Raw genomic sequence first — 17106 nt, 5'->3', positions numbered from 1 at the left:
AAATCAGACCGTCTGCACATAGTTTTGATCAGACGACCATCACTAGAAGCCTGGGAACGGGAATGCATTTGGGCCGCGGATGCTAAACCCAAACGAGGATGGCCTGCAGCCATTACCGGATGTGAGCACGATGTGGATTTCTTGGTGCTCTGCTGCCAACTCTTCACTCCCATCTCTCTGCCCTCTCGTGACACTGGACCCATTCCCACCTCCTGTTGTCATAACAACACCGCGGATGAGATACAGAAGTGCTGGGGGTGAAGGTGGGAGGGAGGGGGTAATGAGGACAGTGTGACGAAGGGGGAGTTATTAGAAAAGCCCTCACATTTAGTTAGGTTGTCGACATTGAGCTCAGTTTATGCTCTTTGACCCCCTCAGTAGGCCTATCTGAAGCTACTTTCACTTATTTTTGCTGGCTCCTGTTCTTTGTCACCAGCTCTCTATTCAAAGCTATCTCTCTCAATGACTAACTCTCACACTTAAAAATTGCCCAAGAGAAAGGCATCATACTGCCTTCGTGCTGTATGCACCATAGTTGGGCAGGAGCTTGACAAGGCCAGAAAGGACAAGGCCAGAAATGATCATCTGGATGAACAAGAGGATGTAAAACTAAACACTTAGTTTTTCCAGCATTCTTCTCTCGCTCCATCTATTTCCCTCTCTCTCTCTCTCTCTCTCTCTCTCTCTCTCTCTCTCTCTCACTCTCTCTCTCTCTCTCTCTGTGCACCATTATTCGCTTTATTGCTCTCCCCATCGCTGTTTCTTACATTGTCCCGCTCTCTCTTTCCCTCTCTCTCTGCTTCTCTCTGTATTTCGCTTTCTGCATCTCTCCTTCTCCACGTCTCTCCCACTCTCTATCCATGAAATTAGCACCAGCTGTGTGTTCTTCCTTCTTTCTTGCTCCCATTGGCTGAAGGAGCGGTCATTCACTGTGAGAATGGAAAGTACTGTCTTTCGTGAGAGACTGCATGCCCATGCCGAGGTCACCAACCTCTGCTTCATAACATCAACAACCTTTCGACCCTAATTCTGTAAAAAACTAAATTTGTTTGTTGCTACCTCACAACAACTTCGATATAGTTGCTTTGACTGTTGGAAGGAATGTATTTATGCCGTACATAGTCTCTGATTTTGCTTCTTTGGTATACATATTATGAGTTATATCATCATATTAAGGTATGCTAACTATCATCATCATCATCATCATCATAATATGTACTTGGGCTTTATTTTGGGGGTTTTATGTTGTATTTAAACCATTTTCTTGTTAGGACAGCATAGTTTTAGTTAAACGGTTTGGTGTATAGAAAGACAACACAAGGAATTTCACAGATGGAGAATAAAGGGAAATAGAATTGATTGCCCGCAAGAGTCCAACAATAATGTTTATTTTCTTTTTTTCTGGTATAGCAGAGGAAACAACACAGGTCCTGGCCAGTTTCTGGACAAACTAATTATCAATTGAATGAACACAGAGCTTAACTTTGTATGGTCTTTAATGCTGATGTATACATTACCTGTGAACTTTAGCATTCTGTAATAATTTAATATAATTTAATTATTAGCACCAAATGAAAGAAAAAATGTAATACAATCAATAATTTAAAGGAATCAATACTGCAATTGATTATGTTTGTAACCCTTTGAAACACTGTTTTATCTTTGGTAGACTTGTATTATGTACCCTGTTAAATATCACTTAAAACATCTTTCTTCAAACAAGAATGTGATGTTGACAGTGACCTACATCGTATTTTATCATCTGCATTTGTCCTCCTCTTCCAACGTCACATGCTATATGGTTTTATCAGTTCATCGATGAGCCTGAGACGATGCTGTGATGAAACAGTTCCTCGTAGCGTTGTTTCCTCAGACGCAGGAGGAACAAGCACAAAAAATATATATTTTTCTGCTTCTCAATCATCTCAGGACCAGCAGGTGTGTTTTACCCCAATCCATGGCCAGCGGTGTGTCCTGACTAGGATGGCCCACAAATGGCACAGAAACACACAGGGTAAGAATGCACTTTTTGCCTTTCTTTCTGACCGAGGGCAAGTACTGAGTACTCCCTTTTGGGGACTTTCCGATACCGAGTACTGATACAAGAACTTTGAATAATTTCCGGTTACACAATAGTGAGAGCACCGGTTTGAAGATACTGTGTGTTTATTATTTTCAAACAATTAACAGTTCAAATATATAATAAAAAATAAGATAAAGTTAACCATAAGAGCTCCAATGTTTAGTGCAAACTCTGCATTCACTACGTGTCACTTTGGTCTAGGTTTTTATGGGCACCAGTGCATCCCTACAAGAGCGTAACTTTGGGTCTACCATTGGGGGGGTTAAACTCGTGGCATATTTATTTATTTATTTATTTAATAATTTTCTTGTGTAAAAGGTAATATGCCAATTTGCCGTTCCTGTATTAGAAATACATTGCGATACTTTTACTGATTTAAGATACTTTTTGACTATTTATGCCATAATGACACAGTAGTTAAATTCAGTGTTTAAGCTAGCCAGCAGTGGCAGCTTCCACAAGAACTTAAAGATTAATCAATTGCATCACTGTACTGTACTACAATACAGGCGTGCACGCTCAAAAGGAGTGGCGTAACCTCTGAACTAGCCCATAGCAGCTAGCTGTCAATGGATGACATCTCTAAGTAAATTATGCAATCCCCCCAAAACGTGTGACTGCATTGGAGCAAACAGCAACTTAAGTTACAATTCAGTGACATTGGTTCTACACAGTAGATCCCTCTGGCTTTACCTCATAGACACTGTCAAACAAACATCTAGCCAGCCAACTCCAGTCAACAAATCATCAGCTAACTTAACAGCTAACTTAACAATAGGAGTATTTACCTCCTTTTCGTCAGGATTTTTGGTCTTTTTGGCTGGTGTCGACCAACAATGAAAAATTGTTGTCTGGCTGCCTTTCAGTGTCCATTTCATCTCCACATTCAATTAACATGAACCTGTCAGCTTTCTCCAACTATTCATCCCAGCGACTGCGCAAAATAGTTTCGCTAGAGAAAGCGGGTTGGGTAATACCAAGTAGTCGGTGGTGATACTATCTTGCTGGCAAATTAAATTAATAAAGAAAACAAAGAAGTTATTCATTCAGAATATTTCATATTTTTGTTAATCTGAAGTATTGGGGGGGTTATATTAGCTGGATCCGATTTTCGGGGGGGTCATGACCTCCCTAGCCCCCCCGCAAATTACGCCCCTGCATCCCTAACACAAAGGTGTAGCTTTCACCTCAACATTGGGAGGGGAACCAGTTTCCAAATAACCTCCAGGCTTTTGGGGGGTCTCCAAATAAGATGAAAACCCCCAACCCTGTAATCGATCCCTTCACTCTCAAGTGCCCCAAACATTGTAGCTCCACTTCTTTTTCGCAATTACCATCTTAGACCATCTCAACATTGTGTGGGGTGTCTCAACTGCCCCCCACTAAATCTCAGGGGTAAGACATAGCCATTGCGGTGGAAAGATTATACTTCTTCCCAATTTGAACATATTTGATAAATTACTACTAAATTGCCCCCCCCCCCCTCGCAAATGAAGTGCGGAGGGGGCCCCTGTCCCCCTATCACACCACCACCCTAAATAGGCCACCCAACCTGTCACGAAGATCCATCTAGGTCTCCACAGCTCTGGGGGGTGCTGGAGATAGTGGTGGTGGTGGTGGTGAAGGTGGCGGCGGATTTGGTGCAGTTGCCTGACGTCGCCAGAGTTATCTGCAGTCTGGGCTGAACCGGAGATGAGGGGTGGTGTGGTTTCCCCTGGCGGCGGCACAGGTTCCTCCAGATGAACTTGAGCACGGAGGGCTCGAGGAAGATGAAGACCCAGGGGTCGATGATGGAGTTGAAGGAGAGCATGCGCAGGGCATGCAGGTCGCTGGCCTGCCGCTCCTCTGTCCAGCCAATGAAGTTGATGTACACCCGCAGCTGGAGGAGTAGGGACCGGCAGACAGACAGACAGGGAGACAGAAGGGGGGGTGAGACAGACAGAGAGACAATGGGGCAAAAAGGGAGAGAGACATGGACATTTGAGGAGACATACAGATACAGGGAGCCACACGGACGGGGACACAGAAAGAGACACAGACAGACAGAGGGGGAGATAGACAGAGCCATTCGGGGAGAACAGACATACAGGGATACAGACAGACGGGGAAACAGACAGATGGACATGTCAAACAGACAGAATAAACAGGAACACAAGCAACCCAACGTACAAGTGTACCAGAAGGACAGACAGGAATGACGGGATGAGGGAGAGACAGGTCGAGGATGAAGAAAAGCGTTCAAAATGGAATGCGTAATGCGTGCGTAATGAGCGTTTAGCGTCCACTACAATTGTGTAAATGTGTCAAACCAAAAACAAAAACATCGTTGTTTTTTTTTACCAGTAATGGAAAAGAGCAGATGGAGAAGGCCACCGTTATAAAAACCAGAGGCAGAAGATGCTCGACTTCCTCCATCATGGACAGCGACCTGCGGAAAAACCTTCTGTGCCGCAAGCGTCCGGCCCGGTGGTGCGTGTTCTGTCTCCGGTGCATTTTCACCAGAAAGTGAATGACGGACACGTTGCAAACTGAGGTGCACATTATGACAATGAGCGTAAAGCAGGCGTAGAACCCAGTGTAGATTTTATCCCAATGTCTGTGTCCAGGGCTCATGTCCAGGAAGCACCACGTCCCGGGGCAATACTGCACGTACTTCCCGAACCCCATGAACGGGCACGCGCAGAAGAGCACGCACGCCAGGTAGATGAGCGCGATCGCGACGTAGCCGCAGCGCGTGCTTGTGATGTGTCTGTCGTAGAAGTAGGGGAACCCCAGCGCGAGGAAGCGCTCCAGCGCCATGGCGCACAAGATCGAGAGCGTGGAGAGGCTCAGCAACGTCATACTGAACCCGAAGTAAGAGCACAGGACGCCATGGTCACCCAGGGCGACGAGCGTGGTGTTCTGGGCGTACGCGGCGAGCACAACAGGGCTGACGGCGATCGTGCCCAACAAGTCCGTGGTGATGAGCGCCGTGACGAGGATGCGGAACAGCGACGGAGACTTCGTCCGGCGCCGCGTCTCCAGCAGCGCGAGGGCGACGAAGTTTCCCGCCACGCCGAGGGCGAACATGACCGCCGACGTGGTGGGGAGTCCCGACTCCACGGTGAGCGTCTCGTGACAGTCGGTAGAGTTGAGCGACATTTTCTATGGATATAGTTCACTTAAGAAAAGACGCACAAATCCACGTCGATGCCGTGCAATTCACCTCATAGAAAAATACCAAGTGTGTGTTTCTCCATCTTCGCCCCTCCCCCCTCCCTCCTATCTCGACAATCTACTCCTTCCCACGCAAAAGACATGAGGTTACGTCATTTCTTTTTTACTCTTTAAAGTTGAGTCACACACTTCTGAGCAGATGGGTTGACCAGTGGTGGTCTTAACATAGAGGCATAGGTAGGCGGCCGCTTGGGACCCCCATAGTAGGGGGGCCCCCAACCAGCCAGAAAAAAAAACCTTTTTTTTTTTTTTTTTTTAAGTTGACAAATAGAGACGAAGCAAGACGCGAAAATAAAATTAGGTTAGGAAATAAAGTTAGGGCCTACCCAAGCGGCTCAAATAAAAGAAAAAAGCGAAAAGACGCCGATAAGTATTTGGCAACGCTGCCAAAGATTACACACTTTTTTACGGCTACTGTTGGGGATACAGACAGGAACAACAACGTCCAAAGCGTTGAACATGCCGCTACAGCAGCAGCAGCTAGCTGTGAAGTGGCGCTAGGTGAAGACCTGTGAGAAGACGTCAATAAGTAGGACTCTGTGTCAGAACCGTATGATGTGGAGAACAATCTATATTTTCTCTCGCTCTTTTTTTTTTTTTTTTTAAATATATATATAGGTTTGTTTGAAATGTTCAATCTCAAGTGCAATGCCAATTGCAACCTCACACATACAAAGTCAATTATTCCTCTTGGCAATATTTACTAAGTATATGACTGTTTGTGGGGATTTACCATAACTACTTGTCTTGCTGTTATATTGATATTGATTTGATCTTAAAAAAAATATAATAAACAGTGCTGGTTTTCCTGGCATTTTGGCAAAGACAGGCGTTATCTGTAACCTTATTCTCTGTTGGGTTCCATCCAATCTTTCCTCCTAATACCGGGGAAAGATTTCTCACACTTGGACTTACTGGTCACTGTCGAGAACATCACTGTATCTCCGTCTCCAACTGCCAGAAACCTTGGTGTGGCAGTTGGAGACGGGAAGATGACGGGAGGGGGGGGCTCCACCCCCCCTCCTCCCCCCCTATCTCGACAATCTACTTCTCCTTCCACACAAAAGACATGAGGTTACGTCATTTCTTTTTTACTCTTTAAAGTTGAGTCACACACTTCAGAGCAGATGGGTTGACCAGTGGTGGTCTTAACATAGAGGCATAGGTAGGCGGCCGCTTGGGGCCCCCATAGTAGGGGGGCCCCCAACCAGCCAGAAAAAAAAAACTTTTTTTTTTTTTTTTTTAAGTTGACAAACAGAGACGAAGCAAGACGCGAAAACAAAATTAGGTTAGGAAATAAAGTTACCCAAGCGGCTCAAATAAAAGAAAAAAGCGAAAAGACGCCGATAAGTATTTGGCAACGCTGCCAAAGATTACACACTTTTTAACGGCTACTGTTGGGGATACAGACAGGAACAACAACGTCCAAAGCGTTGAACATGTCGCTACAGCAGCTAGCTGTGAAGTGGCGCTAGGTGAAGACCTGTGAGAAGACGTCAATAAGTAGGACTCTGTGTCAGAACCGTATGATGTGGAGAACAATCTATCTTTTTTCTCGCTCTCTTTTTCTTTTTTTTTTAAATATATATATAGGTTTGTTTGAAATGTTCAATCTCAAGTGCAATGCCAATTACAACCTCACACATACAAAGTCAATTATTCCTCTTGGCAATATTTACTTTAATATTTATTTACTTAATATTTAAAAGTATATGACTGTTTGTGGGGATTTACCATAACTACTTGTCTTGCTGTTAAATTGATATTGCTGTTATATTGATTTAAAAAAAATAATAAACAGTGCTGGTTTTCCTGGCATTTTGGCAAAGACAGACGTTATCTGTAGCCTTATTCTCTGTTGGGTTCCATCCAATCTTTCCTCCTAATACTGGGGAAAGATTGCCCACACTTGGACTTACTGGTCACTGTCGAGAACATCACTGTATCTCCGTCTCCAACTGCCAGAAACCTTGGTGTGGTACTAGACAATCAGTTATGTTGCACCGCCAACATCACCACAGTGGCCCGATCCTGCAGATTTGCACTTTACAACATCCGCAGGATACGGCCCTTCCTCACAAGGGAAAGCTTCTAGTCCAAGCGCTGGTCATCTCCCGCCTGGACTACTGCAACTCGCTCCTAACTGAACTTCCGGTCTCTGCTATTAAACCATTGCAGAGTATCCAGAACACGGCAGCGTGCCTCATGTTCAACCTACCTAAATTCTCCCATGTGACTCCCCTCTTCCGCCACCTCCACTGGCTCCCTGTAGTAGCCCGCATCAGATTCAAGATGATGGTACTGGCATACAAGGCAGTCGGTGGAACTGCCCCTGCCTACCTCCAAGCCTTGGTCAAACCACACACCCCAGCTCGATCCCTCCGCTCAACTACCTCAGCTGGACCTCTGGTACTGCCATCACTAAGAGCAACCAAAGGTTGATCAGATAAATCACAACTCTTCTCTATCTTGGGACCACAGTGGTGGAACGAGCTCCCGACTTAACGACTCACAACCCACCTGTTCAGAGTTCACCTAGACTCTACATAGCCATTCAGTCCCTTATTTGTCTGTTGCACTATTGTTTGTTGTACGTCCTGGCACTTGATGAATGCACTTAATACAGGTTGTATTCATTCATTGTACTTAATTGTGTAGCATGTACTTAATTGTGTTGTGCATGCATGTTGTGTAGCATGTACTTAGTTGTGTAGCATCTGCAGTAGCTAGCTATCACTGCTGTATACGGGGAATGGGGTTAGTATGGCGATTGTTAGTACTTGCACTTGGTTCGATGAACATCTTTACTGTACCAACGGTGATATATTGTTTCACTTCTTATGACAAATGTACTTTGTAAGTCGCTTTGGATAAAAGCGTCTGCTAAATGCCCTAAATGTTAATGTAAATGTGACTATTAGTTTGTGTAGTGCTACACTTTGTGTGTTCTCTGCTTTCCATCTTCATTTTGTAGTAAAGAAGTGTATGCAGGGTTTAAAGATTTAAAGATTTTTTTTCCCATCTCCAACCTTTACTTTCACATAGATTAGCTTTACCTGCCTATCCACCATTCAGTCTGTACATTTTTTTTCTCCGTTCTATTTTAAAGATTGGATGAGGTGGGCCCCATACATATCTTCTCCTTGGGCCCCCAATTTGCTAAATCCGCCACTAGGGTTTACCTCGTGCTACTCTTTCACATGTTTTCAGATGATGCAGAGAGAGAGAGAGTGAGAAGGAGAAAGAGAGAGAGAGGAAGAGCAAGAGATGGAGAGAGAGGATGAGAGAGAGTGAGCATGAGAGAGAGGGAGCAGGAGAGATGGAGGGAGATAAAGTCCCAGAGTTTGTCTGTGTGTGTGTGTGTGTGTGTGTGTGTGTGTGTGTGTGTGTGTGTGTGTGTGTGTGTGTGTGTGTGTGTGTGTGTGTGTGTGTGTGTTTGCTCGATAATTCATACTTTGAGAAACAATGTCATCTGTAGTTTGAGTGTCCCTGCTTCTCTGGCTTATGGTATTAGGACAGATTCCCATTTTGTTTACAGATCTGAGTAAACTGTCCTAAACCACTGGCCTTGCATCCAGAGCTCTGAGTGAGGGGTTTGATAGTAGGAATGTGGCTTGTACCACATTAAACCAAACGTTTTGCTGTTTACACTTTATCCTCCCACCAACAATGTGAGACAAACATGTATTACAGTTTACTGTATGTAATACAGTTGTATTCTTATACAAGTGTCATGTCTGAAATAATATGTCAGGACAACAATACATATTTTATAAGCGTACGCATAACAAGATGGTACTTTTTTATCTACAGTTGTTATAATAATAATTGAATAATATAACCATGACTTCTATACTACCACATATTTACAATATTACGTGTCATATTTATTGTATGTTTGAGTGTCTCTCTCTCTCTCTCTCTCTCTCTCTCTCTCTCTCTCTCTCTTAGTGTCTGGGTGAAGTACTGGTTGATGGCTCCAGATGGTGCTAGATACTAAGCGTTGAAGCCAAGAGTCTGAGCCTCAGGGATCTCTGAAGCCAAGTCAGAGATGTGTGTTTGTGTGTGTGTGTGTGTGTGTGTGTGTGTGTGTGTGTGTGCGCGTGTGTGCGTTTTTTTTTGTGTGTGTGTGTGTGTGTGTGTGTGTGTGTGTGTGTGTGTGTGTGTGTGTGCATTTGTGTGTGTGTTTCTGTGTGTGTGTGTGTGTGTGTGTGTGTGTGTGTGTGTGTGTTTCTGTGCATGTAATTAAGTAAGTGTGTCTGTGTGTGTGTGTGTGTGTGTGTGTGTGTGTGTGTGTGTGTGTGTGTGATTTTGTGTCAGTGGATCAGTGTGTGTGTGTGTGTGTGTTTGTGCGAGCGCGTATGTATGCGTGGGTATGTGTGTGCATGTGTGAGTAGGTATGTGTGTGTGTGTGATTTGCGGGGGGGCTCTACCGCTGTCCTAACCACAAACTGCCACCATCGCAAATCTGTAAAATTCCAACATGGCCGCACAGTCAATCATCCACTCTGAGAGCTTCACTGACAACCAGAGACAGCCATCACGTAAACAGCGATTAAGAAACCACAATGTTCAGTGTGTGTTTGACTGAGTGAGTGTGTGTGTGTGTGTGTGTGTGTGTGTGTGTGTGTGTGTGTCACACACCGTTGTAGACACACAGCTGGGAGAGCTGTGTGTCTAGCATTACATATACATGACTGGCCGCTTCTCTTGCTAATTGTCTCTCTTTCACATAATGCACCCCCAGCTCACCAGCTCTCTGCCAGCCATCAACTGACTGAAGTCATAGCCAACACACATACATGGACCACAATGGGGCCAAACGACAGCAGAACTAGAACAAAATGAGCGTTTCCATTAAACAAACCGAAACGCTTTCAGTCCAAAAACCACACTTTCAAACAGTTCTCATACTTTCTAGTTGCTCTCCACAATGCTAATAAAAAATGATGACAATTTAAGATTGTCATCGAAAACCATAATTTTTCATTGGAATCACTCGATTTCAAAAGTGATTTTAAAACTAGCAATAAACATCAACCTCTGTGGGCTAAACCTCCACCGCCTCCCCGAAACCCCTGCGCTAGTTCCCGCGCTGCCGGCCCTGAACGCTAGCACGCCAAACGACCCTGTTGTTCCACGGCCTTAATTACATGTGGTTATGTGATTACTCTGAGCTATGCTAAATGGAGGAGAGCATGACCCACAAGGACGGCCTGCCAATGGAAACTAGGTCTGGTGCTGCCAAGATGTCCGGTGTTTACACACGTTTCCACGCTTTCAAAAAGTTATTGTTTCAAAAGGCCCTTTCATGTCACGGCCTTTCTGTGATGTCCTTTCTGCCAGCGTGTAAACACATGTAAATAACACAACACACACAAAACGTTCCCGAGATACAGATACTGCGGAGGCCCTTCTGGTGTTTCTCGGTTTTAATCAATGTCTTGGGAGATCCTGCGCCCTCGTACACTCTGGGGTCTGCTGTGTTTATTTAGACGCGACTTTTACTTACACACAGTGCGCCGGTCGTGACCGAAATAGATAGCAGATAAACAAGCGGCCTTGTTCGACATGGCGACACACCACCACAGGCTTTTCGCCACGTTTCAGTCACAAAACCTCGCCTGTTTTGCGCCCTGCCTCGCTCGGCGACAATGAAAATAGCTGGTTTGGAAGTGCGGCGGCCACCGGACTTCACGGTGCGCCGCTCCGGTGAATGAAAGGGTCCGTGACGGAAGACAAACTGTTCGGGTTTTTTTTATTCTGCGAAGACGCGCTTGGGCTGCCAAGAGCCCGGCGACGACCGACCGCTGAGAGCCCCAGACCTCCCTGCCTCCTTCTGCACTTCTCTCTCTCCCTTATTCTTTCCTTTCCACGCACACTCTCTCTCTTTCCCTCTCTCTATCTTGTCTATTGCCTCCTCTATCTATTTCCCCTCCCTCTCTATTTCGTCCTCTCTCATCCCTCTCTGTCTCCCTCTCTATCGCTCGCTCTCCTCTCCCCCTCTCTCTCTGTCTCCCTCTCTCTCTCTCTCTCTCTCCCCATCCACCCAGAGGTTTTGGTGGTGAGGGAGGCGTTGCTCGCCCTCTCCGATGCGAGACCGCCGTGGTAGGACACTCAAAACGTCTCCGCCCGGGGTTCAGCGAGTTCATCTGCCGTTTGCTCAACGGTCCCTGGGCAGGGGCGGAGGATGACCCCGGGCGACCCCTTAGTCACGTGACTACAGCCAGGTCACGGTGGTGGTGTGGTTCTTATAGGCTTCAGGCTACACTATCAATCAAACTTCATTTGTAGAATGTTTCCGTGCAACGTTGCGATACATTATGCTTGACACAAGGGAATGACACAACAAGAAGTTCAACTGGGTACAAATAAGAGGAATGGGGCGTTGGATACAAATGTGTAAACTCTTTAAATCTGTTTTTCAGCAACGTAGGTTGAACGTAATACTCCAAGGCCACTGAAACAACAGAGAACAGCTAATTTTACTGGGTTGACTGCATTGCAAAACATATATAATTCAACAATGAGGTTTCATTTTCAAATGATTTATTCTAGACATTAGCTGCCTGTGGAGATGGCATGGGTTTCTATTGCACCAGTGTAGATAAAATCCTTCTTTTTCTTTTAGTTTTTTTATTCATTGATCATTGTTGGGACATTGCGTTACGTTGGACCACTGCAACCTCCCTTTTGAATCATTGTCGTTCAAACATACACACACACACACACACGCAAACTCACATAAACCGACACATACAAACGCAACATTGCAAATGCGAACTTCACCACACGCCTGTCTCCAGACACCTACACCAACGTGGGGTCGTGGCTGAGACAAGGAGGGCTTGGTTCTAGACAGGGGCTGGGATGGAGGGGTGGGGAGGGATTTATGTTACTTAAGACCCACCCTCCCTCCAAGGGCCCTCTGTCTGTGTTAATGTAAAGGGGCCCCCCATGAGGTCACTCCTGTCTGAACCTCCCCCCCCCCTCCATCGCAAAAGTTATATAACAGGGAGTTAGGGGCGGTAGGGGGGCTTGGGGTCTGGTGTGTGAGTGGGGGGGGGGGGGGGGGGGGGGTGTTGAGACACCATTTTGACAAGGGAGGTGCTTGTGAATATCAACAACTCACCACTTATGCTTACTTGTAGAAACACAGTCTGACAACTCTGACCTCATTCCTCTCAAGGCTGTAATATGAACCATATCTTCCACAAATTCAGCTCTCAGCTCTTTTGTTTTTGTCCAGTTTTATTTTTATTTCTTGAAACGACCCACCTCTAATCTTTGAGGTGTAGTACTTGAGGATACCACTTCGATCAGGGGAGGCGCTGTTTCACCATACATGCCCCGCTCCCGAGGTGTGACTACGTCATCATCGCTGAATCCCTGCCTGCGAGACAGAATTCCAACTCATGGGAGTTCTTGTCTTAAAACCAGCTGTTGGCAACACATTTTATTAGGACTGATCGGAGAAGTCTTGGATGTTCACTGTGAATATAGTCATGTTTTAAACCTCTCTGAAAGAAAGAGAAAAATGCAAAAAATGGAAAGAGCTTTCTCCTCTTTGCCTTTTACCCTCTTTTTCTCTCACTTCTTCTCAGCAACTCTCTCTCTCTCATGTCTCTCGCTCTCCCTCCCTATCTTGTAAATGGAGGTCAAGGCAGTGTTTATTGTCATGTTGTTTGATTATAGACCATATATTGATCCGTCTGTGTGCACTTTGTAACCCAGTCACACACTTGGTCCGGTGCTTCGGACTCCAATGAAAGGCGGTTGCGTAAGAAGATGCCGTAAAAGACCACGAAATGACCTGAACTTTGACCTGAGCAGCGAGACGGCCTCATCATACATTGATAGACGTAACAGATGGTGAGAAATGTGTGTGTGTCTTTGTCTGTGTGTGTGTGTGTGTTTGTCTGTGTCTCAATACAATAACTTTCATCTTCACCAGGGAAGGCTTGGCGCCATGGCCTGAGGCCATTGATGCTCACATGTACACGCACACTAGCACACACACACACACAAACATAAACACACACATAAACAGAGCAAAACACAAACATACAAACAGATTGACATGCAAGCAGCGGAGGCCTATCCAAAGTGTGTGTGAGTAGCGAGGGGCTGGAGGGCGAGGTCTGGGAGGGGAGGGCTGGGAGTCTAGAGAGGTCTGGGGGTCTGGACAGTGGGGGGGGGGGGTTAAGTCTGGGGGTCTGGAAGGGGGAGGGAGGGTTGGAGGGGGGAGGGGTTGGGGTCTAGGGGTCTGGAGGGGGGTCTGGGGGCCTTGAGGGGGGTCTGGGGGTCTTGAAGGAAGCGAGGGAGGCTCCCCTGCTGATGTGATGGGAACCAAGGCCGGGTCCACCGCTGGGTTATTGAAGCCAGGCCTGGAGCTATCTCCCACTGGAAGATGTCTGTCTGAAACAGGACCCCCGCCACCGCAAGCAACCTCTTCCTACTCCCTCCCTTCATCAAGCCTTCTGACGGGACCCCCTCCACCTCTCCCTCCATCCACCCTCTCTTTCCCTCAACCACACCCACACCACCCTGACCCCTTCCCTACTCCCGCCCCTTCATCCAGCCGTTGGATGCGGACCCCCCTTACCTCCACCTCCCCCGCCCACCCCTCCCGCTCCGGTATCCCCCGGCAACAAAGCAGTGCAACGACCACCACCACAGTGGGATGCGATGGCGTCGGCCTGCACCCCCTCTTGTGGTCGCATCCGCCACAAGAAGCCACATGAGAGAGAGAGAGAGAGAGAGAGACCACTCATGACTGTAAGAGAATCTCCTCCACAGTCATGCCCCGAAGCAGGGGCCCGACGCAAATCCAGAGGGATTCTAGCGCTAGGCAACAGCAACAGACCAGTCCCCCCTCCATCCACCCTCATGTAGCGTAGCGGACCCCCTGTTTTTACTCTATACGTCATATCCACATCCTCCTCTTATCTCTCTCCCTGTGACTCTCTGTCTGGCCACTGTATGTCTCCCTCTCTCTCTCTGTCTGTATCACTCTCTTTATTCTCTGGTGGCCTCTTTCTTTCTTTCTTTCTTTCTTTCTTTCTTTCTTTCTTTCTCTCTCTCTCTCTCTCTCTCTCTCTCTCTCTCTCTCTCGTCCGAGCTCGTCATGGTCAGCCAAGCGCAGAGGAGGGAGACGCAGACAAGGCCTTTCTTGTTCCCGTAGAAACCAAAACATGCCATAGAACACATACATGTGGCCTGTCTTATAAACCCAGAGGGACTTCCTGTAGGGTCTGCACTGTATGGGCTCCGTCGTGTATGGTTTTGTTTTATAATCTGTATGTTATGCGTAGGTCTCCGGTTCTGGTTCCTTTTAGCACACAGGACATGAATGGAAATCAAACGCTTTGAGTCAAGCAGAAAGAATTTAATAATAATAATACAACAAAGTTTACTGTTGGCTTTAATTTTAGTTTGGATGTATTGCTAGAGAAGTGCATTGGACGATTCATCAGAGAAAAGAGAAGATCAAAGCTATGAGAAACAAATAAAATATCTGAAATATATTTCCTATTTCAATATCATCTGTCGGTGAATCCGTCACGCAAACCCCCCAGCCGGCATCAGCCAGCGAGGTCATCGCCGTGCTAGCTCGCTGATAGGACGGCAGGGTCACTGACCGCCGCCCACAGCAAACAACAAGGAGAAATGGCTCAACCACACTGACCTCTGACCTCTGGAAGGACGTCCCCGACACGGTGACCTGTCCTAATGTCTCCACGGTGGTTGCAGAGGGTGAAACAGAACCAGGCTATAGCCAATGTCCGTAAACATAAACCGCTTCAGAACGTCCCTGGCTGAAGAAGGTAATAACTGTGGTGGTGATATGATACGTCTAAGCTGACAGCCGGCCCGCGGAGGATACGGTGCTGGTGATACTCGTCAATTCATCGTCACACAGAGAGAGAGGGATTGAGGCAGTAAAAGAAAAAAAAGGCTGTCCTGTGTTTCTCTGGTCCACAACCTTTCAACAACTCTATATGCTTCTCGGACACTTAAGTCATTCTCTCCCTCTTCCTGGGTTTGATATGTCTTATTGTCCCTCTCTCTCTCTCTTTCTCTCTCTCTCTCCATCTGTCTCTGTCTCTCAATGTGTCCCTATGTCTTTGTATTTCGCTCTTTGTCCGTCTGTCAAGCCTTGAGTTTTGAAAATGGGCTCCAACATCTTGTGTGTGTAAAGGGAAGGCCGACAGACAGTGAGAAGACCGACAGACAGTCGGACAGACGGACGGACTGAAACAGAGCTTCAAGAGAGAACAGCGACTGAAAGTTGTCTTATACCGAAGAACTCTGACACCCGCACTGGCTCATTGCACTCCTCCTGTCACAACATGTTGAGCTAAATGTCATATTCCCTGACACGCACAGGCCTGCGTGTGTGTGTGTGGGGGGGGGGGGGGGGGGGCTGTGTGTGTGTTTTCTCACCTCTTGTCTTTATATGGCTAATGACAGACCTGTCTGCTCTGGCTGGGTGACAAAAGTTAACACACACACACACACACACACACATGCTCTGGTTCTTGCTCTTGCCAAGTATGTGTGTGTTGTTCACTGTTTGTGTGGTGTGTGCTGTGTGTCGTGTGAAGGGTTTGCATGTGTGTGTGTGTGTGTGTGTGTGTGTGTGTGTGTGTGTGTGTGTGTGTGAGTGCGTGTGAATAGTGTGTGACGTGTCATTAAGTATACCAGGCGCTATGGTATGCGAATGTACATGACGAGAGCACAGGCTGTTTCGCATATGTGTGCGTCTCACAAATACACATAAACACATACACACACATGCACCCACATGGGGGGAAGGACAGCTGATGCTAGGAAACAGCCGTGAGTAGTTTATGATTAACAACGCTCAGAGCTAACTGTTGCACAGAGACCCATTCACGCCTCCTCTCTCACTCTTGGTCGCCCACCCCAAAGACTTTCTACCCCACTCTACCTTTCTCCTCTCTCACCTCACAGCCTTTCTACCTCACTCCACCTCTCTCTACCGCTCTGCTCCTCTCTCACCTCACAGCCTTACTACCTCAGTCAACATCTCTCTACCTCTCTCTACTGCTTGCCTCCGTTTTACCTCACTCCACCTCTCTCTTTCTATCTCACCTCACAGCCATTCTACCCCTTTCTAGCATTATTTATTTATACGCTTTTATAACGCTTTTTTAGTGCAAAGTCATAAAATACATTAGTGAAGTAAAATAGTCAATATCATTGGTTAAAAAGTGACTTAACAACAGTTAAAAGCATTACATTTAAGTGGCAGAATCAAAGTTGGGGTTAAGGTTAATGTTAGAAGCCATTTTAAAATGGTTTGTTTTGAGTGACGTTTTTGTTTTGACTAAAGGTGGGCACCATCTGTATGTGTTTATTAACTAAACCCAGAGGTACAACTGTTTAAGGGAAATCAGCTGGTCCGTGGGGCAGGGCCAAAAGAAACCCACACATGGTAGGATTTTTATTTTCTTAACCTGGAATGTTCCACCACTGAAAAATATCCTGTAGCCGTTTGAAAGGTTAGACGTCTGCCTCTTCATGGAACTTTATCATACACGCACACACACACACACACACACACACACACACACACACACAAACAGACACAAACACACACACACACACACACACACATGTCTGCATGCACACACACACACGCATAAAGACACACACGTGCAAAACAGACACACACCCACAGACTATATGAACGCACCTTCGTTCATGCACACACACAAACACATACACACACACACACACACACACACACATTGACAAGAAAAGCCTTCTCATAAAAAGGA

General features: G+C 46.4%; 1 protein-coding gene across 1 annotated transcript; it reads right to left on the bottom strand.

Moving 5' to 3' along the window:
* Positions 1 to 1410: 1410 nt before the first annotated feature.
* ptger2b (prostaglandin E receptor 2b (subtype EP2)) lies at positions 1411 to 5304 on the bottom strand. The gene is made up of 2 exons (XM_084483484.1): positions 4424 to 5304; positions 1411 to 3962 (listed from the first exon to the last, which is right to left on the bottom strand). The coding sequence occupies exons 1-2, from the start codon at positions 5222 to 5224 to the stop codon at positions 3639 to 3641; spliced, it is 1125 nt and encodes a 374-aa protein (XP_084339610.1). The 5' UTR covers positions 5225 to 5304; the 3' UTR covers positions 1411 to 3638.
* Positions 5305 to 17106: the final 11802 nt, after the last annotated feature.

Source organism: Micromesistius poutassou (genome assembly GCF_964030765.1).
Source record: "Micromesistius poutassou genome assembly, chromosome: 19".
Classification (NCBI taxonomy): domain Eukaryota; kingdom Metazoa; phylum Chordata; class Actinopteri; order Gadiformes; family Gadidae; genus Micromesistius; species Micromesistius poutassou.
The sequence above is the reverse complement of the archived record's forward strand: the minus strand, read 5'-3'. Positions and strand labels throughout refer to the sequence as shown.

Excerpts from the sequence above, each read along its gene's own strand:
- ptger2b (XM_084483484.1), bottom strand. The coding sequence starts at position 5,224 with ATGTCGCTCAACTCTACCGACTGTCACGAGACGCTCACCGTGGAGTCG. Across the intron at positions 3,963-4,423 it reads TCTGCTCTTTTCCATTACTG|CTGCGGGTGTACATCAACTT; the intron begins GTAAAAAAAAAC and ends CTACTCCTCCAG.